The following is a 26,389-nucleotide window of genomic DNA, read 5'->3' on the forward strand; positions in this document are numbered from 1 at the left end:
GCAGATCGTATGGATTTCGATACTCTCCCCGTAAATCCCCTACCCCTTGACCTCACTGGATGAAAGTAATGAGGTGAAGCTGAATCTTGTTGAAAGTGATCGAGATATATATACTTCTATATCTCGTCATCTCTATATCACCATTTCATTTCTTGTTAGCAAGGGGAAGGCGGTCGATGGATGCAGGAATTTGACAGTATGCCAATTGTCATTCATTATTGTTGTTTGTTTGTTACTAACAAGGAGCAACGTATTAAGGTTTCATCAATTCAGCAAGTCGTTTCCCAGCAAACACAATTGCATAACATCAACGTGTCATACATATTGCAACCCCAGCAAACCAACATGTTACATGCAGAAGGGTGCTACATAACGTAAACAGAACATTTGAAATACAACTGTGGATTTATAAATAAATATTTATACATAACGTGCTCACTTCACATGAGTCCTTACCTGGGCCCACATGAATCATACAAGTATCTGGGCGTACAACAGGCGCTCGAAATAAAATCCAAAGAGGTTAGGAACACCCTGAAAGAAAAACTCCTGCAGAGACTGCGACTTGTACTGCGGGCCAAACTCAACTCCAGATCGCTGTTCGCTGCAATCAACTCGTGGGTTCTGCCTAGCGTTGTGTACTCGTTTGGTGTGGTTGGATGGTCCAAAACCGAAATTGAAGACCTGAATACGAAGATAAGAACAACTTTGACGAAGTTTGGAGTTCATCATCCACATGCCTCAGTTAGTAGGTTATATCTCCCGCGCAAAGATGGAGGTAGGGGTATGCAGCACCTTGCAATTGTCCACGACAGAATTTTGAAGAACCTCCGAGAATATTTCACCTCCAATAACTCGGATTTCATCAGGACAATCTGCAGGGCTGATGAAAATATAACCCCATTGCAACTATCATCGGGGTCTGCGTCACTGCTGGGAATCACTGAGGAGAAGCTGCGCAATGAATGGCACTCCAAGGCATTGCATGGTAGATACCCAAACAATCTGAAAAACGAAGCGGTCAGTGAGAGGGATTCGCTTACTTACCTTACATCTGGGTACCTGTTTCCCGAAACTGAAGGTCGAATTATCGCAGTGCAGGACCAGGCTGTTGCGACAAGAGCATTTCTCAAAAGAATAGCAGGACAGAACCTGGCAACAGATGTAATCAGGCAACCGAGCACATTCAACACATAACCTCCTCATGCCCCATACTGGCGCCCAGAGATTACTTAGAACGTCATAATGCCGTATGTAAATTATACCATCAGGCTATAGGTATGAGAGTGGGACTGATCACAATCGTGAAAGCAAACCACATTTACCTTGTAACGCGCGTTTCTCGGAGAAGCCTTAATCTCGAGCGCCAGCTATTCTTTTCAATAGGAAGAATAGCAAACCTACCAGAGTAGCTGCTAGCCAGAGACAGAGCTCGGTGTTGTCTAGGGTAGTAGCGACAACGAAGAAGTCAAAATCGAACTATGTAAAAGTTTATTCACAACTTCGGAAACTAATTATATGTACAAGGGAGATATGTGTGATATAAAACATGAGTGATTCTATCAGTGAAAATACATTCGGGAAATCTTACCCGGTCACGAGCATTTTATGAAATTTATACCGGGTATAGTGAAAAATTAACGGTTCAATAAAAATGCGCCAACCAGAACTGACGAATGCTAAGGACTTGCTATACGGTATCGGTGTGTAGTTGTATGTCTCCGGGAATGAAACACAATAAGGGCGGGTCTGTTCGAGACTTTTATTCGCTGCCCCAAGGGTTATAGCACGCCATGATTGACAGCGAAGAAAATGTCTATTTTTAACGCAACTACGGGATCTCACTGACTACGGGCGGTATCTTTTATTCTCTGCCCCAAGGGTTATAGCACACCATGATTGACAGAAAAGAAGAGATTTCGGATTTAACACTTATGACGCGGACAGGGGGGTTGACGGAACTTTCCCTTCAGTACCCCAAGGGCTAGGGCGGATCTGTTCGAGACTTTTATTCGCTGCCCCAAGGGTTATAGCACACCATGATTGACAGCGAAGAAAATGTCTATTTCGCGCAACGGGGTAAAGGACGATAAAATACAACAGAAAACGATACAGTACAGCAGTGTCAAAGTTAAGGAAGTAACGGCGTAGGTCTAACAAAGAAACTGAACGGTACAGACGGGGACCTACCTCCTTTGTTTCACGCACTCGAAACTCAAAGGATTTAAAAGAAAAACTAAAAAATTAACTCTAAGCACTGATGCAAATAACACAAAATGACTATTCTTCAACGGCGAAAGAATACCGAAAATTAAATGAATTTATAATAGAAGTCACTACGTTAGCAAGCGAAAAATCGAAAATATGGAAGCGAAAGGAAAGCACTGAAGTAAAATTCAAAAAGTGACCGTCGCGGGGGAAAATTTGCTTTTATAGGTATATCCCCTCCCACGGTAAAAATCTGAAAATTCCAGAATGCTACAAGACTGAAAAACGTCGTCAGCTCCGGTTTATCGCATATCAACAGATGAAAAACGTTGAAATCTTCAGCGGCATGTAAGAAAAACAACGTGGAATACAGATAAGCGGTTTTTTACATTTACTCTGCCTGTCGGAATGAACGTACGGAATATTCGAGAATTAAAATATTTTCAAAGACGGAAATTTAAAACGAAAAAATTCACTAAGATGAACTCCAATTTTCCTCAGAAAACTGGGGTTCATCACACCCCCTGCATCTCGGAAGAAATTAACTTACGATGAAATAGTGAGCTTAATTTCACGACTCTATCTACCCCTAGTACCTTACTTTCGCGCGCGCCACCTATATACCATAGACAAACTATACTCGTGACCAGTTTACAATACTTCTCTATGGTTGGCAATGGTAGTTCCAATGCGCACGCAGAAACGTCAGCGTCAGTCATTTCGGCGCAGGTCTCCGCCATCTTGTCAAAGAACTTTGTTCAGCGTTCCGTGGATAAATGGTGTATAACAGAGGAAAATCCTCCCTCTCTATGTGGAAATTCATCTTCATCGCTGGTCGGAAACGTGTCACGTTTCATCCCTCCGGTGAGTACCTAATTTAACTGTGTTTGGCGGGTGTTTGAATTCCATCGTGGTTTTGTAGGTTACCCAGGAATCGTGGGAGCTGCAACAGGTGGAAAGCCTCCAACAGCTCGACGTGGGGGCTCAATGGACTGGTGTGACCTGGCTGTACGGACGCTGAGACTCTCGGATCCGGTATGAGACTTGCAGGTGGGTAATTTCTAACAATAAACTCTCCAATCTTCATCGTTCCTCGTGGTCAACTTTTCTTCTTGGAACGGTTTTTCTCTGTACTCTGTTTTCAGGTAGACGGTGTTTTCTTCAGGTAAACAGTGTTAAATTGACGGTACAGTAATTTCGATTCGGTTCAGGACAGAAATTGGTTAGATCTATTGGATTAATAGACTGATATACTCAGTTGTAATGTGAAACAGTATCCTTTATTGGTATTCCTTACATAAATAACAGATTTTTCGGACAGTTTTAACAGGTTTGATTTATAATTGCATGTTGAACGGATAAAAATCTGTAGATACGGTATTTCGGTCAACGGTAGTGCCTGTACGGAATTTGAACGGAATTGTTACGGTGTAATCGGTTATAACTAAGTTAGTGACGGGCTTCAGTTGTACGTGATTTCTCCTTGCTATTGTCCTTGGCCTCACGGAGTTCTCGACATCTTGGACAGGCACGGAGGGCTAACTCCCTACTGGTTGGCATACGGAACTTGTTCGATTTCTTCCGGGGCGGTTCGGATTGGGTGGATGCGCTGGGGATATCGCATTGGACGGCAGCCTCGCGTTGACGGTGATGAGACTGACAAGTACAATTTCTGGTTAATGTACCTAGCAGGCCGCAACTGCTGCAGAAGAGAATCGGGGTACCGGTGCAGTGTGCTCGACTGTGCTCCCCTTGGCCACATCTCCAACACATATTAGGGCGTAGTTCTAAGTAGACATTGGGCCCCATTGTGCCAACTGTACGTACTCTGGCTGGAATCTTGGTTGTTATTTGAGCTGGACGGTTGTTGTGTCGGTGGATATCATGTTGACGATTATCCGGTTGTTTGGAAATCTTCCCCTTGTTTATGAAATAACGTTTATCTTGCTTATTTCTCTTTTCAGTTGGAATGTCTATCTCCATTGCATTCTGTCTCTGAGTCGGAACAGCCGCCTGTTGTAGTTCCTGCTTCCTGGGTGATGATGTGGAACGGTCAGTGACAGCGGAAGAGGTGTTTGGTTTGGGGCGACCAAATGCTTTGAGTGCCCCCAACGGCAACGGCACAGGACGGGGAGGAGATTCCGGTTCCTGGTCTTTTAATGGATCGACAAGACCCAGCTCCTCGTCCAGTCGTTCCAGAAAGTCTGAGTCGCTCATGTTGCAGCCGTTAGACGGTATTCTGAAAAGAGGTAAGATCATTAATACCTGGTATTTTCATTTCTATACGGTGAACACACGGTTTGACTGGCGCAAATTTCTCTTTTTTTTTTTTTTTTTTTTCAGGAAGATAATTCTTACGGTTTCAATCCACTGGCACCCAGAGACGGTGGGCAGTGCCGGAGGGAAACCTGAGCTTCAGCCGGAGCCGGCGTTTGCCCTTGACGGTGGTTGGTATCAGGGCGATGACCTCAGTCCGAAGACTGGGTGACCACAGACGGGGGTTCGGTTGAGCCTGGATTTTGGATGCTAGTCTTGACGGCAAAATCAGTGTCTTCCCTGGTGCTGGCGGTTCCTGTGGGACGGGAGACAGTTGGGGTGGTGGCGTTAACGGAGCAATTTGTGGAAGCGGTGCTGGTCTCAGTGTGGACACCGGTATCAGTGGGGGTGGCTGAGCTACGGTTTCAACTAACAGGACGGTATCGGTTCCAGGCCACTCCCACTGTGCAGCAGGTCTCCGGTGGGACGGGTTATCCTGGAGCAAACCTTCGATGTACCATCGGACGGGGAATCTCAACCGCTCCATCTCCGCACGGTATTTGTCGTCCAGGGATGAGGCCCAATGCTGTTCCTCCTCACCCTGACGGCACGGTAGGCCGGTCGCCACCTCTACGGCCACTAACCCCAACGCCCACAGGTCGACGGACGTGTCATACGGCTCTAGCCTGCGCTGTTCCGGTGCCCAGTACACCATGGTTCCTGCTGGCTCGGTGAGCAGGGGTTGGGTGGTAGTAAGTGTTTCGGCCAACCCAAAATCTGCCAGCAGGAATCGGCACCGGCGGCGTAAGATGTTGGCTGGCTTGATGTCTCGGTGTACTATTTGCCGACGATGACACTCCGTCACGGCTGCTGCTAACTGCCGCATCACGCGGAAGAACCGAGACGGCTGGTTCCTCGGCCCTTCTCGACGCAGGAAGGCATTTAGGTCCTCGTCGCACAGAGGCATTACCATAAAAAGGTAGTCTCCCTCTATGATGGCCTCTTGCAGGGGTATTATATTTGTATGTTCTAGGGACCTGAGTATGTCGACTTCCTGGATGGCGTGGTGAGTCAACATAGTCCTTTTCACCGCCACTGCTTGGCCGTGTCGTTGGCCTCTATAGACACGCCCAAAGCTGCCTTCTCCCAAGATCTCCCCCAGGTGTAAATGTTCCATCTGAAACATGTTAACTAGACACCTTTTGTCTTACGGAACACTGGTTCTGGTTGGCCGAGCAACTACAGTTATTCAGATCAACAGGTAAACGGAAAATAATAATATAATCGGTAACGGAAAAATTATATACATATGTATATTCGGTAACGGAAAAATAATATATATTCGGTAACAAAAAAAAATAACGGATTTCCTCCTTTCAGAGGTTATTTCTATAGAACGGTTAACGGATCATGTCAATAATATTATTATGCATGAAATGGTTTTAAATCTTTAATGTGTATGTTAGTGATTTTTCTACCCTCTGTATCTTTCAGGTCATAGACGACAGGTGAAACGACTTTAACAACGGTGAACGGACCGGAAAACTTCGGAGCCAACTTGGCGGCAAAACTGTCAACGGCAGAGGATAAAGGACGGTCCCGGCGTAGAACTTTATCTCCCACATGGTATCGGATTTCTCTTCGTCGAAGATTGTAGTGGTGAGCCTGTTGCTGGAAGGCACGGTACAGTTTGGTACGGACGAACTCATAAGCCTCCTGGAGATGTTTGATCTGTTGAGTACGGTAAGTCATGTCTCTATTTTCTTCTCCTGTACGGTTGGATTCTCCGTTCATTTCATTATTGTGGGGGTTTGTCGAATAAATCGCCCTTGGGACTTCTAGTTCCCTTCCATAATTTAAAAATGCCGGTGTAAATCCAGTAGACTCCTGTTTAGCGGTGTTGATGGCAAACGTTAACTCTCCTATCTTTTCATCCCAGGTTCGTTGATCGGCTTCACAAAACTGTGCTATCATGGTCTTTAGGGTACGGTTAGCTCTTTCTACAGGGTTGCACTGAGGAGTATACGGTGGTGTGAAACGGTGAGCAATGTTCAGCTCTCGGAGACTGTTCTTGAAAAGCCTGCTGTCGAATTGTACTCCATTGTCGGATATTACTAGTTTTGGGCAACCGTATTTCAGTATGACTTGTTCGTAGAGGGCCGAATAAACAGTTTTGGCGGTAGCTTTCCGCAACGGACGACACTCTACCCACTTCGTGAACCGGTCTTGCATTACCACGATGTAGGAGTTTCCCTTTTTTGACCGTGGCAATGGTCCAACTATGTCCGTGGATACTTCTTTGAACGGCGCATCCGCCATTCGGTGTGGTTGCATCTTACCAGGGGTTTTCTGTTGCGAAACTTTGTACTTTTGGCACGATGTGCAGTTCCTCACGTATTTCGCAATGTCTCTAAACATCCCTGGCCAGTAGTAGTTTCTGGCTATCCGTGCAATCGTTTTGGCAATCCCCATGTGACCTGCTAGTTCTGAGTCGTGGTTTTCCTGCAGTACTTCTGTTCGCTGTTCGGATGGTACACAGAGTTTCCAGGGTTGGCCGGTTCCATCTTCTGTGAAGTCGGATGAGTCCCAGAAATGTCGCAACAGTTTTCCATTTTCAACGGCGTAGTCAGGAAAATTTGCTGGGTCTCTTTCCACCTCCTGTAACTTTTTGTTGTACCATTTACACTGGGTTGTTTCTATCTCGGACAAACATACGGAATCTAGTGACGGCAACGGGTTTCGGGACAGGCTGTCGGCTACTTTGTTCATCGATCCTTTACGGTACTGGACTTCGAAGTCGAATTGCTGAAGGAAAACGGCCCATCGAGCAATTCTTCCGGACGGTGACTTGATGGAGTTAAGCCATTTCAGACTCATGTGATCGGAAATTACGGTGAAATGGAATCCTTCTAGGTACGGTCGCAGTTTCTCTATGGAAAATACTATGGCGAGACATTCCTTTTCTGACACTGAGTAATTTTTCTCTGCGGAGTTTAGTGTTCGGCTCACATAGGCGATTACTCTCTCCTCTCCATCGATCACTTGTGTTAGGGCACCTCCAAGGCCCATGTCACTGGCGTCAGTTTGCAGAACGAACGGTTGGGTGAAGTCTGGACAAGCCAGTATCGGAGATTCTGTGAGTTTTTGTTTCAGAAGCTCGAAGGCCTTCTGCTGGTCTTCTCCCCATTTCCAACGGTGTTTCTTCTGCAGTAATCGAGTCAACGGAGAAACTAAATCGGAGAAGTTCTCTATGAAACGACGGTACCAGCTGGCAACTCCAAGAAATCGACGCAGTTCTCGGACGGTTTTCGGTATTGGTAAAGACACTATCGAAGACACTTTGTCGGGATCGGTACAGATGCCATCGGAGGTGACGACATGTCCAAGGTATTTTAGGGATTTTCGCACAAAGTCACACTTGTCGGGGTTGAGACGAAGGTTGGCTTCTCTCAACCGTCGGAATACTTCTCTCAAGTTTTCCAGGTGCTCCTCGAAAGTTTCCCCCAGGACAACTATATCGTCCAGGTAAGCGAACGCTTCCGGTTCCATTTCTGGGCCAATGACGGTGTCTAGGAACCTCTGGAAGGTGGCTGGGCTTGCATGTAAACCGAACGGCATCACGGTGAATTGGAACAGACCTCTTCCGGGGACGGTAAATGCAGTAATCGGACGGCTCTCCTTTGCTAATGGTATCTGCCAGTATCCTTGTTTCAGGTCCAGTGTGGAGATGTACTTCGCTTTTCGGAGTTTGTCCAGAATCCCAGAAATGTACGGCAACGGGTATGCATCTTTCACAGACACTTGGTTAACAGCACGGAAGTCGATGCAGAAACGGTACTTTCCGTCTTTCTTCTTGACCAATACAACAGGTGAACTCCACGGTGACTTGGAGGGTTCAATCACTCCCTCAGCCAACATACGGTCCACTTCCTGGTTGAAGATCTCCTGCATTTTCGGATTTAGGGGTCGGTACCGTTGTTTGATCGGTTCGGTGCCCGGTTTCAGTTTGATCTTGTGTTCAATCAGGTCGGTTGTACCATATAGGTCTTCGAACTTCTTTAATTCCTCGGTCAGAAATGCCTCCAGTTCTTGTTTCTGAGATTCTGTCAGTTCCAATAGGTGTTCTTCGGCGGTGTGGACTTCTGCGGTGGTTTCGACGGGAGTCATCGGTTTCGAGATCAGTCGGCCTTCCAGAAAGCACTCGGCGGTACTGAGATTTACGGAAAACTTGAAAGTCGACAGAACATCCATCCCCAGAATAATGTCTACCGGTAAGCTTGGTACCAGTAAGAATTTCAAATCAGGCAGTGTGTAATCGGAAATTTGCACGGTGGTGGTGTACAGTTTCGGCGTGACGGTGGTTTTTCCGTTCGCTATTACTGCAAAACTGTTGTGCATTGTTTGTCCTGTGATTCCTTTACTTTCACAATGATCGGATACGGCCTGACTGCAAAAACTCCTGGTCGCTCCTGTATCTATCAGTGCTCGGAAGTGTTCGCCGGCTATTTTGACCTCTATTAACGGTCGGTTATCATTACAGGTGGTCGGTGTCAGTGGAGTCAAGATTCCGGGAGATGTGGTCGACTCCGTCTCCAATCTCCCCTTTAGTTTTCCGAACACGGGCAGTCTCGTGATAGAATGTTCTCCCTCTGGCATCGCGAACAGAATATTTTCGGTGGCCTGCGACATTCTCGACGCATGTGGCCATATCCACCACATCGGAAACACTGTGTCTGGAAGGACACTCTCCTCCCTGATGATGACTGGGTCCGGTCAGCGTGGTTATTTTCGGCTCGACGACGGGGTGGCGGTGTTGAATTTCCGGATCTACCTTCGGACCTGTCTCCAGAAGTTGGACGGTGTGATTCCTGTCGCTGTACTGTTGACTCCCTGGATCTGGGCGGTTTTGGACGGCTTTCCCCCGGCGGAGAAAGTCGTGTCTGGCCGGCTGGTGTCGGCGGGATTGATTTCCTATGATCAGTTGTTTGAACCTGTTCTCCGGTATCCACAGAAAAACTTGCTTGATATCGGTTTAGCTGACGGGGAGTGTACGTCAGGTGAGGTTCCTCCACGAAACCTGGTTTTGAGGGCGGCCGGGTGTACTGGCTCATCTGCCACTGGACCAGTTCAAAAACTTTTCCCTTACGGAGAAGTTCATCATACGTCTTGGTCTCCTGGAAGGCCAAGGCCTGTTGTAAGGGCGGAATCAACCTCTGTCGGATGAGTCGGATCTGCTCCACTTCGGATGGTTTTGTATAGGTGAGTTTCTGGAATAAGTTCTGCATCCGGGTAACATATAGGAGCAACTTTTCTTCAGGTCCCTATGTTCGTCTTTTTATTTCCTCCAACAGATTCTCCTCGTAGTTGACAGGCAGAAATGCTTCTTTCAGTTGGTTGGAAAAATCTTCCCAGTCCTCGAAAGTACCTCTCCTGGGAATGAACCAATCCCTTGCATCTTTCCCTAGTAATTCATAAACTGATTCGAAAACTTGTTCCAGGGACACTTTACGGGATTCAGCCAGCCTCTCCACCTCTTCAAGAAATCCGGTCACACTTCCAGTGCCATCAAAGGAAATGTTCCATTTGTGTACTGGGACAGTCGGTATTGTTGATCGGGACTCCGGTTCTGGTCTGGCAGGTGTAGTGACAATTGGTCGGTCAGGACTTATCCACGGTGCAGGTAAGTGTGGAAAAGACACCCTTCGTGTAGAATTAATCCATCTACCCTGTGTCAGACCCTCAGGTGTTGTTGTTCTATAGTCCTGTGACTGCGTGAGAGGTATCGCTGGTAACTGTCGCAGTAATGCTGTACATGTCTGCCTTGTCTCATTCATGACCTGTTCTAATGTTGGATTCCTTACAGGTGTTCCAGTATGTGAGACATCGACCGCTACAGGAGGATCGACACCATCTCCCAAGTCGATAAGCGATGGCTCTCGGAGCCCTGAAATCCGTTCCGGTTGGATCGGTGACACTCCAGGTGAACTGGGCACCTCCACATCTAAGAGAGACTTCTGATGTCGGTTAGATGTCTGCAGCTGTTCACGATTGCTCTTTTTACGTAACTCCTCTAGTGTTTCCAACGCCTTAGCTGTAGTTGCCTTCATTTGTCCAACTAGTTGTAACTGTGTTGTGTCTGCAGCAACAATAAAGTCCAGCCTTCCTTGTATGTGTATTAATCGGGTGTAAATTCGCGAAAATTCGTTAGCCGCATTCTCATGATTGAAGTTCTGAAGGGATTCCACTAAATCGGTGAGTTTATTTTGACAAATCTCAATCTCCGAGGCGGGATTTAATGACGTTGGGGGTAATAGAGGTTCATTGGACTGAAGTACTTGTCGTAGTAGACTCCGTTTAGTCATCACAGTACCCGGTATCGATTGTCCTCTCAGTTGTAATTCGTATGTAAGTTCATCACTGAGTAACCGGTTTACATCCATGTTCGACATATTATTTTCACTTAAGTCCGATTCGGAACGCACCAATCTTTCACACTCGGTATGTCCTTCACAATCTGTTCAAGTTCCAAGTCCAACCCGGTAAGTTAATCGTTAGCCAACCTATTCGCTTAAGTTCGAAGTGGGTATCGGTGTAACCCCAAAAAAAAAAAAAAAAATAAAGTCTAAGTCCCGGTGTATCAGAAGAAAAAAAAATCTAAGTTCAAGTCCCGGCGCACTAAAATAATCTAAGTCCCGATGTATCACACCAAAAATTTTACAAGTCCGACGTTACTCAAAAAAAAAAATTTCAATCAGTCCCACTAAAGTCCGAAAATATTCGCGAAATACCGCACTCACTCGCAAGTCGTTTCGTATAGTCCGGAAAATTTCCCGAAATTCGAATCGCACCAGAACGCACAGGTTAACTTCCAAATAGTTTTCTTTCAAGTTCAATATCCAGAAAATAAATCGCAATAATCGAATTTCAGTTTTCAGAAAAATCAGAAATAATTGGTAAGTTTCAACAGTACAGGTCAAAAGAAAATAACAGCAGGTAGACAAGTTAACAATAGGGTAATAGGTGATTCACTATTAAACTGATAGGTAAATCAAACCTATTAAATTTTACCAATCGTGATGTTAAATTTTCAATGTCCGGAAATTCACTCACCTTCAATACAAAATTAAAACAGTTCAATTCAATAAATCAGAAATAATAAGAAATCGGAAATAATTTTCACTAATATAACGGCGTAAAACAGTTCAGTTTCCAATAACCCAATAAAGTAATCGGCAAAAGGAATAATCACAAATTAATTAAATTATTTCCAATAGGTTTCAACAATTGGAAAATTTTCAGAATATAGTCCAATTCAATTCACAGTATAACAGTTCAATACAGAGTGGCAGGTAATAAAACACAGTTCAAGTTTATTTTTCACAGTTCTCGGTTCAAGAAATAGTTACTCACTGTTCTTAGGTTTTACTCACTGTTTCGGGAATTCACTCACTTGTCCGGTTAATGTTTCTCACCTCTGTTGTTTCCTACTGGATTTTGCACAGTCCCTGCTGTTTCCTACTAGATTTTGCACGGTCCCTGCTCGGGCGCCATTTTGTAACGCGCGTTTCTCGGAGAAGCCTTAATCTCGAGCGCCAGCTATTCTTTTCAATAGGAAGAATAGCAAACCTACCAGAGTAGCTGCTAGCCAGAGACAGAGCTCGGTGTTGTCTAGGGTAGTAGCGACAACGAAGAAGTCAAAATCGAACTATGTAAAAGTTTATTCACAACTTCGGAAACTAATTATATGTACAAGGGAGATATGTGTGATATAAAACATGAGTGATTCTATCAGTGAAAATACATTCGGGAAATCTTACCCGGTCACGAGCATTTTATGAAATTTATACCGGGTGTAGTGAAAAATTAACGGTTCAATAAAAATGCGCCAACCAGAACTGACGAATGCTAAGGACTTGCTATACGGTATCGGTGTGTAGTTGTATGTCTCCGGGAATGAAACACAATAAGGGCGGGTCTGTTCGAGACTTTTATTCGCTGCCCCAAGGGTTATAGCACGCCATGATTGACAGCGAAGAAAATGTCTATTTTTAACGCAACTACGGGATCTCACTGACTACGGGCGGTATCTTTTATTCTCTGCCCCAAGGGTTATAGCACACCATGATTGACAGAAAAGAAGAGATTTCGGATTTAACACTTATGACGCGGACAGGGGGGTTGACGGAACTTTCCCTTCAGTACCCCAAGGGCTAGGGCGGATCTGTTCGAGACTTTTATTCGCTGCTCCAAGGGTTATAGCACACCATGATTGACAGCGAAGAAAATGTCTATTTCGCGCAACGGGGTAAAGGACGATAAAATACAACAGAAAACGATACAGTACAGCAGTGTCAAAGTTAAGGAAGTAACGGCGTAGGTCTAACAAAGAAACTGAACGGTACAGACGGGGACCTACCTCCTTTGTTTCACGCACTCGAAACTCAAAGGATTTAAAAGAAAAACTAAAAAATTAACTCTAAGCACTGATGCAAATAACACAAAATGACTATTCTTCAACGGCGAAAGAATACCGAAAATTAAATGAATTTATAATAGAAGTCACTACGTTAGCAAGCGAAAAATCGAAAATATGGAAGCGAAAGGAAAGCACTGAAGTAAAATTCAAAAAGTGACCGTCGCGGGGGAAAATTTGCTTTTATAGGTATATCCCCTCCCACGGTAAAAATCTGAAAATTCCAGAATGCTACAAGACTGAAAAACGTCGTCAGCTCCGGTTTATCGCATATCAACAGATGAAAAACGTTGAAATCTTCAGCGGCATGTAAGAAAAACAACGTGGAATACAGATAAGCGGTTTTTTACATTTACTCTGCCTGTCGGAATGAACGTACGGAATATTCGAGAATTAAAATATTTTCAAAGACGGAAATTTAAAACGAAAAAATTCACTAAGATGAACTCCAATTTTCCTCAGAAAACTGGGGTTCATCACAACCTACCGAATGATGTGCTCGAGAACAAAAGGTATAAACTGTACTGGGACACTGTGATGACGACTGACAGACCAGTGAAGCATAATAGGCCTGATATAGTGCTACTCGACTTAGAGGAGGGCAGTGTGAAGATCATAGACATAACTATACCTGCAGACGAGAACATCGAAAAATCCTACGCTGAGAAGGTGTCAAAGTACCACGACCTTGCATTTGAGATGAAGCAAATCTACAGACTCAAATCAACATGTATCATCCCTATCATTATCTCGGTGAATGGACTGATAGAGTCGCATCTGCCAGAGAACACCAGGAGGTTGGAACTAGACCATCAACTTGTTAGCAAGGCGCAGAAGGAGGTCATTTTGGGGACAACCCGAACTGTAAGAAAGTTCCTGACTAGCACGTAAGGTCGCTTTGACTACTTGAGTCCGGCGTCCTTGCGGTACTACCCGTGAACGACGGTGATTTAAAAAAAAAAAAAAAAAAAAATATATATATATATATATATATATATATATATATATGAACCCGTAGTGCGATGTTACCTCCGTTAAGTTCATTGGGCGACCTGACCTCCGGGTGAAGGAGTTATATAATTGGAATAATTTTTGTTTATATATGTAGAGGGGAAGGTAAATAGCATGGGTACCTAAAGAGGGGAAAAGATTTTTATCGAAAAATTTTTCTTCAAACGAATCAGACCTTACTACCTCCGCATATATTTCTCATTAGTAGTGCGCTCTCACCTCCCGCAACGTTGTCAGATTTTAGGAGGACAGAAAGTAAGACAGCTCGAATTCTACTCATATATAGAATACAGCTGCTCTTCCGATTCATTCACACATATTGAAACCTGTAAATAGTTCGAGAACGATACTAGATAATATTGATAAACTTCATACGCTGATAATTGATTGATAAGGTTCGTGATCTCGGTGTAAATGAATTTGGACAGTTTTGAATAAATATGCTTATGTCTACGATACTTCGTCCGATAGGGGAGTTTAATACCATATAGGTCCCAAAATGAATGATACATGACAATGAAATTTTTCGTGATATATAAGATTGATTCCAAAGACAATTTTACCGAATTTGTTCTGGTATGAAATAGTAATCTAATTTTTGGGTATTATATTCACGACATCAGGAAATCCATTGAAATGTTTTTCCCGAATGAATCAACAAAGATATACGTTTTACTTTCGGCTTCTATACTTCATTCACTTTCATTTTAGCACTGGATTGGCCATCGAAATTGGATACCTTTCACTCTGTATGGTACGAGAATATTGGGTTAAGACGCTTGTCAAAACATTCTTGAGTTTTAAATCAGTGCTTCGTAGTCCGTTCTACGTGAGACTCTCAGTAATTACGTATTTCATCACAATGTCAAATCACTTCGGAAAATATTAAGTCGAAAATATGTAACGAACATAATTGACGTTTATACAAACTGATTGAAGACATACCAAATCTATTTATTTATATGGAAAATACAAGTGATCAGTAGCTTGAGGAGAATTACTGTTGTTTATCTTCTTTGGCTGGAGGTTGAAGACGTTACATCAGTTGTAGAATTCAAAAAAATCAACCCGAAGATGAAATGCATTCGATGAAGTGTTAGCATTGAGTTGAATAATCAAAGGTGGTAGGGAATGGGTATCTCTTGAAGAAATGAACGGATAATTACAAGAATGTTGAATTCTTCAACAAAAATCATCTTGGGTGAATAGTAGTCAAAATAATTAAAAGATATTTGAAGCAAGAGGGGCTTCACCTCACAAAACAACTGGCTCGTATTCATGTCTGTTTATTTTCAATACATTGATATAATGTGATAATTATACAGGGTGTGGCGTAATGAATGGATAATATGGATCCTGCGGGTAGAGGACTCTATGGCGGTTCAGATAAATATATTTTACGTTTGGTAAAAGTGCCTTGGTTTTCGAGATATTATTATATAAATGATAATAATATCTGGATATTGACATTTTCCATCATAGCGGATCAAAAGAAACTCCTCGATTTAATGGCATTTCTTAATTGCTCGACGTGTCTTTTGCGATTTTTCAGTACACAGGTTGTTTCACAAGTAAACGGACAAACGAAAACCGTGAATAGAGGGCATTGAGCTGAGTTCAAAAACACCTCATATGTGTGTCTTGTGCATTCCGTTTCCGATATACAGAGGAGTTTATTCAAATTTCCCGAATTTTCGTTCAGCTATAACTCCAAATAATTCAGTTGTATTCGGCTAAAAACTCATAATCCGCTTAAGCTTGTAAGTTTCAATAAAACAGAACATTAAAAGTTGACGAACACAGGACCGGACTCATTCAGGCCATATTCAAACTTAAACTCATGCAAAACACTGTGTAGTTTTTTTCGTCATAATTTTGAATTTTTCAGGTATCTGCATAGATTATCTCAAAATCAATGAAATTTTGGTATGCTTTATCAGTGGATAATTTTTAATGAATAATTATTTGGTGGTGAAATGCCTCTAGAAAAAACAGCGCTGCATATTGACTTCTACTTCACAATAATTAATGGTATGAATATGATCGCCAATCAGATGTGGAAATCTTAAAATGGAATTCGAAATGTTCAACTGAATTTTTTCGTTTTTGATATTTTAGCATATCTGGTTATTCAGATAAATCATTCACAGTGATAATAAGCTTTATTATTGATAATGAACAAAAATAGCAATACAAAACTACGCTATCATGAAAATAATAATTATAACTTGATATCTTCCGAATGAATCGCTTTTTATGGACAACGTGGACCTGAAGTAATTTTTCGAATTGATTTTCACCTCATTTGGTCTTTTAGTGAAAGTAATGATTGGCACTTCGAATAAGTATGATAAATGCACTTTCGAATTCTTCACTTATTCCGTTATATTCATTTTTGGATCTATGGAAATCTATGGATTGGTCTGGTCTTATTACAATTTGTTATTGAAACATTGATGATATTCATGCACCAGAAAAAGTATTTATCAGTATTTCAGGTCATTTCATTTGAACGGTAGCACCCCAACATTGGACTGCTAGATCTCCAGATCTGACACCCCGCGATTTCTTTCTTTGTTTTCATTCACACAACTAGTTGTCCATAGAAAAATAGATTAATTCTGAAGATCAAGTTTTAATATTTAGTTTCAAGATAGCGTAGTTCTTCCATCCATATTTGTGCATTATCAATTTTGAAACATTTCATCATTGTGAATGACTATTTTGAAGACCGAATATGGTATAATTGTTGAACACATTCATTTCATTTCTTTGAAAAAAATCAATTAAGAATTTCTATTTTTCATGAAGTCCTCTATTCCTTAGAGGCGTCTGACCAAAACAATTTTTTCCAGAACATGATCAACAGGTGTGGCAACCCAAAAATCAATTCATTTTGAGACAATAATAATGCAGATAGCAAAAAAGTTTAAATTATTATTAAAAAACTACATACACGGTGTTTTTATGAGTTTGAAGTTAAGTAAAGCCTCACTGAGCCTGGTCCTGATTTTTGTCGAATTTAAATGCTCTGTTTCAATGAAATTAACAACTCAAGGCTAAATATAAATTTTCAGTCGACTTGATAGAGAATTTCAGGTGTTATAGCCGAACGGAAATTCGAGAAATTTCAAAAAACACTGAAGAAACCTATATATAGGGTGCCCCAAAACTATCGAAACAAACGTCACACCACGATAGAGTAGATCAAATACTATCGAATATGACACAAACATTAGTTGAGCGAAAATGAACGGTTTCTGAGGAAACCTATTGTTGCCGATTTTCGAACTATTTTTTCAATTACAAGGCAAATTTGTGATTAAGGATAGCGTTTTTCTCCCATATTATCACCCCTGTTTAATCTGAGTATTGAAAATCATGTAGAAAAAACAATTGTTTCAATTAACATCAACTTAGGTCGAGACTTAGGTTATGGTTATCGATTAACTACTTAAAATAATTAGGGGAGATAAAACAATAATCTTAGTTCAATATAATTTAAAATCGATATCCTTCTTCACAAACTGGCCCTGTTATTAAGAAGAATAGTTCGAAAATCGGAAACTTTAGGTATTTTAATAAAATTCTGATTATTTTGGAAACGGTACGTTTTCGTTGAACTAATGTTGGTGTCATTCGATAATATTTGGTTTACTCTATCGTGGTGTGACGTTTGCTTCACTAGTTTTGGGACACCCTGTATATGGGGTGATTTTGAACTCAGCGCAATGCCCTCTATTCACGGTTTTCATTTGTCTGTTTACTCGTGAAACACCCTGTATACTCCTTGTACTCTGAAAATTTTGAAACAAATGCCCTCACCCTCATATGAAAATTCAAATTCTTCTTGTTGTGAGAAACGTTCATCCAGAGACTCTGGTTCATCCCCCCGACCCTGGTTACATTGCCCGTTGAAAATGAAATCGGCATCTGTTTACTGCAAAACACGTGTTAATGTTGATCCGAAGGGTTCAAACTCTTCTACCTGATTCGAGCTTTTCAGGAGAGAATTGCTCAAGATGAGTTCGAGTAACATTTCGTTTTGCGTGTTATATTGGATAAAATTGAATTTATGCCATGGATGATTCGAGAATTATTGATGTCCAGAATGCTCCAGAATGATGAAAATTTTCAGATTTCATTAAAACTCTTGCGAAAACTGTCTCGTATATTGTCAAGTTTAGATTTTAATTCATTCAGAACTTTGAAGTTCGACAAATAATGATGTAAATAATTCAATATTATATTTGCCCCAAGACTCGAAACTTTTCGAGAAACGATTTATTTAATGATTTGATGACGAATAAATCAAAAAATTATGTGTGTTGATATTATATTTTCATTCATTGAAGAATATTTAGAATAATGAAGTTCAACATATGATACGAACAAGATACTTATTCAATTAACCTTATGATCCGAAACATTTCAGAATTTATTTCGTGTTTAGATAATCCGCTGCAGATCGTTTTTCACAATACGACTGTCAATTTAGGACCAATTATAGAACGATTTAATTAATAGATCAATAGCTTTCGAAAATGTTGGTCAGTCTATGAACTGACAACTCATTTTGACCAATGACGGATTTCAGTATCCGACTGCTATATAGTATGATGAGAGTTCAAAAAAATTTGTATGGACTACAGAATTTAGATGGTTGATATTCCGCGTCGCTAACAGTCAATCACATTTCCTTCAGCGTAGTTGTTGTTCTGAAGAAAAAGTAGTAGATTCTCGCAAAATCCGAAACTCTACATGTATAGCAGTTGTTCAGTTCGGGATTAAAGTTTATCCTAGATTGATATTGACATTTCAGTTCAGTTCTGTCAGATTATCTAGGATCATCTTAAATCTCGGCCTCATCCTGAACTCAACAACCGGGCCTTATAGTAATAGCAACGTAGCATTCATTAAGTCGGTATATTATTGGAATAATACTAATTTTTTATAGCGGAGAAAAGTGGTTTTCAGCCTCGGTAGGTATTCACGAAATTCATTTTATTATGTTTTTTTAAGGTGAATCGGCCCGAAATCTTGGATCCCCGACCTGCTCAGGATATACGCTGTCGGATCGTTTATTCCACTTCCTTCATGGAACCTCTTGACCAAACCTACGTGTCTGCCGTTGTACTTTGTTTTTTCGATATGGAGGGGTTGTTCTGCCAGATGTCCCATTCTGGCCTCCTGTGTACATCTTTGGTTATTTGTCATAATTTCAATCGTGGCTGATAACTTTGTTTGGTGGTATATTTATTCCACCAATTTATTGTTGTGTTAAATTAATTGATCGTCTGGAATTTTCTAAACTTCATTTATTTAATTTAAGTCAAATATAAGACGTTTCGGGTTCGGTCCCTTTTTCAATCTTTATTTTAACAATTTCCAAATCTTCTGCTCGTAGTGCATGTGTCTTCATTCTTCATTTTGTAGTTGTGCCTTTTCGTATTTGAATCTATGTTGTTCTTAATGATATCTGACTGTAGATTTTCAAAAGTGGACAAAATTCTTCTTGATTTCATATTGATTAGTTTGACATTGGTTTCGGTGAAGTCCAGCATCTTTCTCAGGATGTACGCTGTTGGATCGTTTATTCCGCTTCCTTCGTGAAAACTCTTAACAAGACCTATGTGTCTGTCAGAACAACCCCTCCATATCGAAGAAACAAAGTACAACGACAGACATATAGGAAATATAAGGTTTTACCTTCTCATATCACACGATACGTTAACTGTATTTCTAGTCTGGTTCTGTCCAACAGTCCCTTTGTCAACCATTGTTACAACGCACTGACTCAGTTTCAGTTTCGAGTGCTTAATATTGAGATATGTTCTTATCATTGGAAATTAAGACAGATTAAACATAATATTGACGTAATAAGGTCAAAACTTAGAAATGAAATACCAGAAGATTTGTTCTTCTCTTTCCGACCAGACAGAATAGATTTTATAGTTTCAAATTTCACCAGAAATAAACAAATTGTCGAGTTTAATAACTTAATGGATATGCGAGTACCTTGTTGTCTTCAAACTACTACAGACAAATGGATTGTGAACTTTTCTGATCTCTTCATACCCAATCATGTGCAGTATTTTCTCAGCATAGATCATAAATTCAATCTTCCTTACACCAAAACAATACCTGTGATGGACGTGATCGTTGACTGCGAGAGGGTTATCAGTAAACACGACTTTGAGAATAAAGATTTGATTTGGGGAAGAGTTGTTAACACTATCATGAATTTTTTGAATTCATACCACTATACTAAATCTTTCAGTCCCTCAGACGTTTCTCTCGAACAATAAAGATCACATAGTTGTCTTGAGGGCTGACAAAGGAACCTTCCTGTGATTATGAGCAGAGATGAATATTTGGGAAAATGAACGGAACTTCTCAATGATGCACATCCTATCAAACGTTGGAATCTGATCCCACAGTTCGCATCCAGAGCAAGAATAATAGATTCGTCAATATCCTGCTGAACAAAGACCTAATATCGGAAGACCTGTAATAACGGCATTTTCCCTAAGATGTATTTTCTTCCTAAGATACACAAGAGTGGCGTACCGTTTAGGCCAGTTTTGAGCTTTGTAGGTTCCCCTATTCATGAGTTGTCAAAATTTGTCGCCGATCTATTGAAGCCAATATTCGTCAAAGATGAACATTATGTCCGGAACTCCTTTCATTATTTCAATTCGATAAATGGAACCAAACTACCAATTGACTATATATTGGTATCACTTGATGTCGTTTCTCTCTATACCAACACACCTACAGATTTAGCACTGCAGATCATTGAAGAAAGTTGGAATGTAGTTTCCGACCCCTCACCCGATTTTGATTTCAATACTTTCAAGTTGGTTTACAAATTTTTGATGGCCAGCATCTATTTCTGTTTCAGCGGACAATTTTATCATCAGATTTTTGGTTTCGGAATGGGAAATTGTGTTTCACAAATTTGCTGTGACATGGTAATGGTGAAACTTCAGAATTTTTGTCTTTCCCGATTGCCTTTCTGGGTGCCCATTTTTAAACTACTACATTGATTAAATTTTCTTTGCTATACCTGTTACAACTGAACCACTCGTTTTGGACACATTCTAATCTTTTCACACTAAATTACAATTCACTTTAGAGTTGGAATCAAATAACGCTCTGAATTTTCTTGACATGAGAGTTGAGTGTGTGGACGAAAATGTTTTATATGTCGATTGGTACCATAAAACTACTTTCTCTGGTAGATATATAGGTTTTCACTCCCATCATGCCATGATACATAAAGTAAACATCATACGAAATCTGAATTTCAGAGCTTTAAACCTGTCTGATTGCAGATTTCACGAAAAAAACCTTAAAAAAATCAGGTCTATTTTATTGGGCAACAGCTATCCGGCGTCTCTCCTTGACAAAATTTTGAGGGAGCCCCCCAAACTCCCCCCACCCCAGGACATTACGTCTAAGGAACCTCCGAATGCAGTTTCAAGTTACCACATACTCATTTACATCAAAGGTCTCTCAGAAAGACTTTCAAAAATTATTAAAAAGGAGGACGTTAGGTTGTCCTTCAACACCGCAGGTAGACACTTTTTCAGTATTATTCAAAACCCGACACCAACCTTTCTGAACTCCAACGTCGTTTACAGGATCGATTGTTTGAACTGTTCTCAAGTTTATATAGGATATCTGAAGTCCAGAGTCCAAGAACATATTAGATCTGTTCGTTTGCCGATATCCAACCCCAAAACAGCTTTAGCCGAGCATTGTGTGAACGCGGGACATATCTTTAATTTTGAAGACGTCCACATACTAAATAGGGAGTCATTCCTGAGTAATCGATTGATTTATGAAATGCTGCAGATAAGTGTCCATGACTCAGTGAACTCTAGATCTGATATTCAACAACTCAGTAGATTTCATTACTCCCTATTGAAAATGAACCAACTAACAAAAAGTGGAAGATGAAATGGAGATCAACTTTTATTTTCTAAATCCCCTCTCAAGATGGAAAAATATTTTTCCGAAACGTCGGCGAACTGACAGAGTATCATTCTCCTGCTTAATTTCGATCCTTACACCACCAACCTATTTAGGAATAACGTTTGACAAAGGACTTACTTGGAAAAGTCATATCAAATAAGCAATCGACAAAACGAAAGCAGCAATGAATAGACTCTACCCTCTGGTAGAAAGAAAAAGCCACATGTCGAAAGAAACAAAATTGAAGATAATCAAAGCCGTTGCTAGGCCTCAACTGACTTTTGGATCAGTTGCCTGGGGATTTGCGGCAAAGAGCCACATCAAAAGAATTCAGGCCACTGAAAACAAGCTGCTACGATTTGCAATAGATGCATCTTGGTTAGTCAGGAATAGAAAGATTTATAGGGACCTGAAATGGGAAACCATAGCGGAATTCATGAACAGAAAAGCAGAGAAATTATTCGAAACAGCGAAAAACCATTCCAATCAAGAACTCAGGAAACTAGTGGACTACGACCCAGAGGAAGACAAAAAGGGAATGCGAATTTACCGAAGGAGACCAAGAGATCAATTGAAACGAGATTGAAATAAGAACAGAAATAAGTCAATTGAGTTCCGATTGGACTTATTTTTGCGATATAAAATTGAATATTTTTCTTCAACCCCTTGGCCGCAACCCCATCCAACTTATCATTAAAACTTCAATTAACAAAAAATATATCAATATTCAATCTCAGAAAAACAAAAATTATGTTGGGATTTAAATTTATGGGTTAAAAAAATAGATAGTAATTTTATTCCAGGATATTTCCCTGTATATCCTGGATCTGGCCGAACCACACCTTAAGGGCACAGGCCGTCACTGTAAATGAACGAGCACCTGGCGGCCTGATCAACTATAGGGTTGATGTCATTCGATTCATATTTCCTCCTTTAAACAAATTCTAGAAGCAGAAAATGGTACTTCGTCATTTTAAAAAGTTATCATATTATTTCTCATAAACTGCCCCCTCTTACTCCCTGAAGGCCTGACAAACTATAGGATTGATATCATTCGGTTCATTTTTCCTTCTTTAAACAAATTCTAGAAACAGGAGGCGGTACTCTTCATTCAAAAAAGTTATCGAATTATTTCTCATAAACTACCAACGTCCACATCTCTGATGACCTGTCAAAGAAAAAGAGAAGGGTTGTTTCATATAGTATGATTTTGCTATGAAAATTGCACGAATCAAACAATATTTTCCGCATAATTCTCATCTCATCGTGGCTTATCGCGCCCTCCACGGGCTTTTCGGATGTGATAAGACTGGTCTGTTTGTGATGGATCAGGCGGGCCGCCGTGGTCATCGTCTCAAGCTGTACCGCGGAAATTTCAAGTGTACCGTTCGTGAGCATTTTTTCTCCAATCGTGTATTCCGAGCTTGGAACGCACTGCCTAGTGAAGTGGTATGCGCCCCGTCAGTGAACGCTTTCAAAAACCGTCTTAATCGGCACTTGACTGTATCGTAATTCTCATTCTCTTTTTTCTTGCATTCTCTTTTTGGTTGTATCGTTATAATTCTTTTTGAACTCTTGTACGTCTTGCGCTGTCAGTGTGTTTTTTTTTATCTGTATGTATCTGAGAGTTATAGGCTCCTGCCTCTTCTCTTATCAATATTAAATAATAATAATAATAATAACTCCCTTACGGTACCGAGAATTTATCGAACCAATTTTTTTTCGTGCAGTGTTTGTGTGAATGTGGACAACTTCACGCCGGTTTGTTCTTAAAAACTTTCTCATTCGTTCATCTTAAAATAAAATTCTTCAATTTTACCACTTCGTTGGGTCTCCCAATAAAAGGAAATTCTTATTTATCCTCTTCAGTCACAATCTTTCGGACTGTGGAAACATTCAGCTAAAATATAAGTCGTTTAGATCCAGATTAAACATTCTATATATTCACCAACATTGTATATATTCAATACCGTCTGATATTTGTAGCTTTTAGGAGATCAGGGCTACTATTTGAATGAGAGGCCCTCAATTCTAAATAGCACTTTCTTCAACCCTGTTTGTCTCTTTTTTCAATCAATTTTTTAATCGATTAAGTAGAAATTAAAGGAAACGCAGTAAAATTTATTATATTTTAATTCTTAGGCGATCGATTTCGGATTATCATTATTTCGTCATCAGGCCAGCATACACAATAAAAATATATGATATTTTGCTAACATTAAATTCAATATTTTCTTTTCAAGGATTTTTTATTCCTCAGGTTAAGAGTATGCAACTTTTGAGACTTACTGTCGAATAAAAGTTTAAATGAAAATAGTTTTTTAATATTAATTGATATTATCGTTCCGCCGTCATGTCGCGAGTACGAGGTATAACTTGCTCTCAATGTTCTCTCAAGATTGATAGGTATGACGGTCCTATCGATTGCAAGATTTGTACAAGCAGTTTTCATATCAAGTGTGTGAATATATCTGTGGAAAATTTCAATAAAATGCGTGAGGATGGACCCATAACCAATTGGATCTGTGATCGGTGTGAAACTTCTTCGGGATCCGCGGCTCTTCGAGGTGATTCATCCGAAATGGGTACTCCAATAAATGCCTTTATTAAAGGAGCAATTCAGGAGGCTCTTCACCCGCTGTATTCTGAAATAGCGAGTTTGAAAAGCATAATAATCTAGCAGAATGCTCAAATGAACGCACTTATCGAGGAAATTCAATCTTTAAAAAAGATCAATAACAATACTACATCTGTGATAACAGCCGACCGGAATTCCCTTGATGATAAGAGTATGAAACACACGGAACCAAATTCAGGGGGCGTCGAACTGTCTGTTGATGTTTCTTGATGTTTCTACGGAGTCGTCTCGACTTGATGAAGGGGCTCCTCGAATTGTGAATAAAAATGTAGGATCCCAGGATAAGGTCGGTGTTTCAGAATGGACAACTGTTAAATCTAAAAGAAAGAAGTCGATTCAAAACCGAAACGAAATACCTTCTGATGTTCATAAACTAAGAAAACGCAGTAGTCTCATAATTGGATCATCTAAGACTACTACTCTTATCAGTGCACCCAAAAAATATCTATCCCATATTCATGTCTCTCGTCTTGATCCATCAACTACAGTCGATGATATAAATAAATTTCTTAATAAGTCTATTCCGAACTTCATATGCGAACAATTAAACGAAACAACCTGACATTTATTCTTCTTTCAAGTTGAGTTTTCCCTCAGAATATATATCCCAATTGAATGATCCCACTTTCTGGCCCGAAGGTGTTACAGTGAACAAATTTTTTTTAAGTCGGCGCCGAGCAGAACCTACAAGTTTGTGAATTCTAACAATTCTTTCGACATTCAAACATCTACAAGACTGAAAATAATCCAGTTAAATACTCAAAGTATTTCTAACATGTTCACTACTTTGGAGATGTTTCTTGGCTCTATGAAACCTGACTTCGTCAGCGTGGCCGAACATTGGTGCTCACCGGAGCAGATTCCTCACATGTCCATCCCAGGATACAAGATTGGTGCCTATTACTCTAGGGGCTCTCGAATACATGGAGGATGTGCAATTTATGTGCTTTCCGAACTTCAAGTTGAGCAATTGAACATTGATAAGTTTTCAGTTGAAATGCACTGTGAAATGTGCTGGGTTAAGTATAATCTCGGTATGTCATCATTCTGCGTTATCAGTGTTTATCGTCCCCCAACTGGCAATATTCATTTATTTTTGAATATCCTACAGTATATTGTTGCCACCCTGTATACAAGGGCCCCATTGTTAACATATTCTTGCTCAAGTCAGCATTTTCCAAAACAATATATAAGCAGCAGCATGACGCTCTCAGTTCAGTTCAGATCGTACCGTTGAGATTGATTCTTCATTCATATCGCATAGTTCAAATTAATTCTCGTATCTATTGATCTATTTCTGTATCTTGTGCCTTCCAAATAAATTAATTAAAAATAACAGTGCATTATCCTTCGTAAGGTGACAATCTATCAATCTATAATAGTGTTCATAACTAAAGGTTTTACGGAGCTTTACCTCAATAAAGCTGCCCTGGTGACAGCGACCCTGCTTTCTGTTAGTTTTTTTTTTAAAACTAAGGAACACAACACAAAAATTGGTGACAGAGCGGTGGGATACCTAAAAGAGAGCCAGCAGAATACCTCAAGGAAAGCCAACAGGACATCTGAAGAAGAGTCTACAAGGACCAGCAGGATATCTACTGGGTTGCAGTCGCCGTGTTTCTTCAGTTTAGTGCAGTGCAGTGATTGTGCAGTGTCACTCGAGAAGAAGATCACATCTTGACCGCCTCTCTATGAGCACAGCTCTTAATAGGAAAGGACCCCAAGCTATAAGCCAAAGCTGCTTCCCTCTTCTGTAACTGGTTCTCAAGATTCACCGGACTAGCGGAGTCTACGCAGAAGAATCCACCTGTGTAACTGGATCC

At 40.7% G+C, this 26,389-nt stretch overlaps 1 protein-coding gene and 1 long non-coding RNA gene across 2 annotated transcripts; one reads left to right on the forward strand and one right to left on the reverse strand.

Moving 5' to 3' along the window:
• Nucleotides 1-2,979: 2,979 nt before the first annotated feature.
• On the forward strand, nt 2,980-3,394 carry LOC123318504. The gene is made up of 3 exons (XR_006538309.1): nt 2,980-3,072; nt 3,131-3,258; nt 3,354-3,394. It is a non-coding gene; the product is annotated as an uncharacterized LOC123318504 (long non-coding RNA).
• A 1,176-nt stretch (nt 3,395-4,570) lies between these two features.
• On the reverse strand, nt 4,571-5,650 carry LOC123318278 (cyclin-dependent kinase 1-like). Its single transcript, XM_044904897.1, has one exon. The coding sequence runs from the start codon at nt 5,648-5,650 to the stop codon at nt 4,571-4,573; it is 1,080 nt and encodes a 359-aa protein (XP_044760832.1).
• Nucleotides 5,651-26,389: the final 20,739 nt, after the last annotated feature.

This window comes from Coccinella septempunctata, chromosome 8, assembly GCF_907165205.1.
Source record: "Coccinella septempunctata chromosome 8, icCocSept1.1, whole genome shotgun sequence".
NCBI lineage: Eukaryota > Metazoa > Arthropoda > Insecta > Coleoptera > Coccinellidae > Coccinella > Coccinella septempunctata.